Below are 3,459 nucleotides of genomic sequence, written 5' to 3'. Positions count from 1 at the left end.
TATTTTTGTCCTTTCCCAAGCCATTTTGCTAATTTGATGACCTGACAGTGATTAACTGGGTCAAAGGATGAAATTTTAAATGATTAAAGAATGCAAGACTAGTTTGCAAGGATTAACGAATATGACCAATTTTTAAACGACCATAATTGCAAGGATGAAATACATATTTAAACCTACTTTTTTTCTTTGAGGAGGTGTGCGTTACTTTATTAATTAGTTTGCATGAGTGTCTAATGATATAACAAGAGGAAGAGGAATGGGTATATATGTAAGTTGTGAACTTTAATATTGTGGTTGTTTCAAATTGTGAACTTTAATATTGTTGTTGTTTCAAAAAAAAAAAAAAAACTTAACAAAAAAAAAAGAAACAATGAAACAAGCTTTACAATTTTTGACTGTCAAAGAAAAAAAAAACAATGAAACAAGCTAACTTACACACACGAACCTAACTTTTGTGTAAAAACATAACTAAAAAATGTTATTTTTTAAGAATCTTAAATAAACGGACCCTAGTATATTTTACAATGAACGTATATAACATATATAGTATGTGATGTACTTGCTTTTTTACTAATGATTTCATACTCTAAAGTTTTCCTTTTAAGGAATTTCATACTCTAAAGTTTGATTGGATATTAACACCATGCTACATTTTATACTTGATTACTTTCCAACTGAATTTAACTAAATTTCAGGTTTGTTTTCTCTTGCAATTAATTTTGAGCTCTCAAGAAAGAGCTATAATATGATATATTTCTTTTATCATGTTATTAGTATGAAGTTTTCACTGTTGTTTAATAGTGATCAATTTCAATAAAAGATGTGTTCTTCCATACGCAAGAGTCGCATAATAAACCTATGATCACTTGTTTAAGGGGTTCAAATCTCTTATCACTTTGACTAATTCATGAATAGACCAATTTTTTGTTGATAACAACTATCATATAATTATTGGACTGTTAGTTCCTAGTAGTCATATAAAATCATCAGAAGATATTGTTGCGTGACAGTGTGAGGCCTTCCTTTCCCCTCTTTCTCTAAAAAATACTGCAATTTGGGTGTGTGTCGGCAGCAGTTATATAATCTCATTTTGATTTTATTAGTATAATATTTTCATTTTGTTTCTATCTTTTGGCACCTCCGTAACCTTACCTCTCCTATGAGGTATTGAGGTGTATGTGGTTTTAATAAAATTTGATTAAGGATGGACGCATTCACATTAAATTTGATAAGTATATATATTTGGAGGATATTTGCCCTATATTATATATTGCTCCTCTCATCACATCTCATTCCATTCATCAACTTGATTCACTAATTATGACAGGCATTCAACTTATCTCGACTAGTGCAATCCAAGCAAGAAATCATGGTGGTGACAAATCAACTCACAAAATTATCCATTTAACTCCATGGGATCTAGGATTACTCAAAATAGATCCAATCCAACAAGGCCTTCTTTTCCATAAACCTAAAACCAACCAAATCCAACATCTTAAACAAACACTTTCCTCCACTCTCCATTTCTTTCCACCCCTCGTTGGTCGTCTTGTAATATCTCAACACGATGAACATAACAATGCCTCATGTTCCATCATTTGCAACAATGCTGGTGCGTTGTTTGTCCATGCCATAGCAGAAAACACAACCATTGCTCACATCCTTCGACCCAACTATGTTCCTCCCATTGTTCACTCATTATTTCATCTCAACGGAGTTAAAAACTACAAAGGTACATCACAACCATTGCTTGCAGTTCAAGTAACAGAGTTAATTGATGGTATCTTCATTGGTATTGAAATGAACCATGTGGTTGTAGATGCCAAGTCGTTTTGGCATTTCGTCAATTCTTGGGTTGAAATCTCACATGGTTTCAATAAACCAACAAAAATCCCTTCTTTCGAACGTTTCTTTCCAAACAACATTAACCATCATCCCATACGGTTTCCTTTCACAAAGGAAACACAAAGTCAACAATTTGAAGTATCACATCCTCATCGAATCTTCCACTTCACAAAGGAACAAATTCTGCAACTCAAATCAAAAGCTAATGCAGAAATTAGTAGTAGTTGCGGTGGTGATAAAATAATAATATCTTCATTGCAAGCACTTTTAAGCCACTTTTGGCGTTTAACTATAAGTAAACAAAATCTTAAACCAGAAGAAAATACCATTTTCAGGTTACCAATAGATTGTAGGACAAGAATGTGTCCAAAGTTAGCAGAGAATTATTTTGGTAACGCGATCGGAGTGTATGGAGATGTAATCATGAAAGTAGGGGAATTGATTAAGGAAGGTGGTATTGGTAAGGCTGCTATGGAAATGAACAAGATGATTTCTAAGGAATCTCATCATGAGAAGGTAATGAATAACTACGAGTCTTGGTTGAAAACACCGATTATAGGAGAGGCAGGTATGTTAAGAAGTAGTAATGTGTATTTAGTAAGTAATTCCCCAAGATTTGATTTTTATGGTAATGACTTTGGTTGGGGTAAGCCAATTGCAGTTAGGAATGGGGTTGGACTTCAAAAAAATATCGGTAAAGTTACTATATTTTGTGGGGCGGAAGAAGGTAGTATTGATATTCAAGTTTGTCTTCCTTATGATATTTTGGAGGCTATTGGAAATTTTCATATGTCCATGAAAAACTAGTTGATATAAGGGTTTAGGGTTTCAACATCTTCATTTCCTCGTTGTTTCGTTTCTTTAATTTTTAACAATAATGGAACAAGCTTTACTATAATCTATATTTGTTGGTTTGACTTTATTATACCTTCTATGAAACGTTATTATATACCTATAGTCCTTTTTCTTTAACAGGATATACATATAGTCAATATTCAATGGTTGTTGGAATTTAGAAAGTGGGGATGGATATCATTCATTACTTGGTAAATGTTTATGTTTAAGGACTAAAGTAAATATTACTTGTTAATCTTTTAATTATTTTTTCTACTTTTTATTTATTAGCAAGCTCAACTACATGATGAAAAACATATTATGTATTGATACTAGGAGAAATTTTAACATGGTCACAAGACTAAACAAAAAGTGTTTGGTCACACACATATAAACAAGTATTTTTTTAATGATAAAAAGAAAATTGATAAAAAAATAATTAAATATTTTAAAGATAATCTCTTCATGTGAGTGTGTTTAAAAGCTATTTATTTGGTCTTTGTGACCATGGAAGAATAACTCTTGATACTAATGACAAGTTTTCACGTTGGCTTGGTGGTTGTAACAATGGGTTAAGGAGTGAATTGGCAAGGAAGGAGATTGTTCAGTCCCCTCCTTAATACGATACTACCTATACTAAGACAGGCTATTTGGATAAACAATTTATTTGCAATTTATAACATAAACATTTGTGATGACAAGTGTTTATACATGAGATATTTCAATAACAAAAGGTAAAATAGAAGTTAAATTATTTTCGTATAAGCTATAAGTTATTTT

The 3,459-nt window shown here is 31.6% G+C and overlaps 1 protein-coding gene across 1 annotated transcript; it reads left to right on the top strand.

Moving 5' to 3' along the window:
* Positions 1-1,299: 1,299 nt before the first annotated feature.
* On the top strand, positions 1,300-2,660 carry LOC11426567 (protein ENHANCED PSEUDOMONAS SUSCEPTIBILITY 1). Its single transcript, XM_003629534.4, has one exon. It carries the CDS (start codon positions 1,321-1,323, stop codon positions 2,650-2,652), a length of 1,332 nt encoding a protein of 443 aa, XP_003629582.2. The 5' UTR covers positions 1,300-1,320; the 3' UTR covers positions 2,653-2,660.
* Positions 2,661-3,459: the final 799 nt, after the last annotated feature.

The sequence above is a fragment of the Medicago truncatula genome, chromosome 8 (assembly GCF_003473485.1).
Source record: "Medicago truncatula cultivar Jemalong A17 chromosome 8, MtrunA17r5.0-ANR, whole genome shotgun sequence".
Taxonomy (NCBI): domain Eukaryota; kingdom Viridiplantae; phylum Streptophyta; class Magnoliopsida; order Fabales; family Fabaceae; genus Medicago; species Medicago truncatula.
The sequence above is the reverse complement of the archived record's forward strand: the minus strand, read 5'-3'. Positions and strand labels throughout refer to the sequence as shown.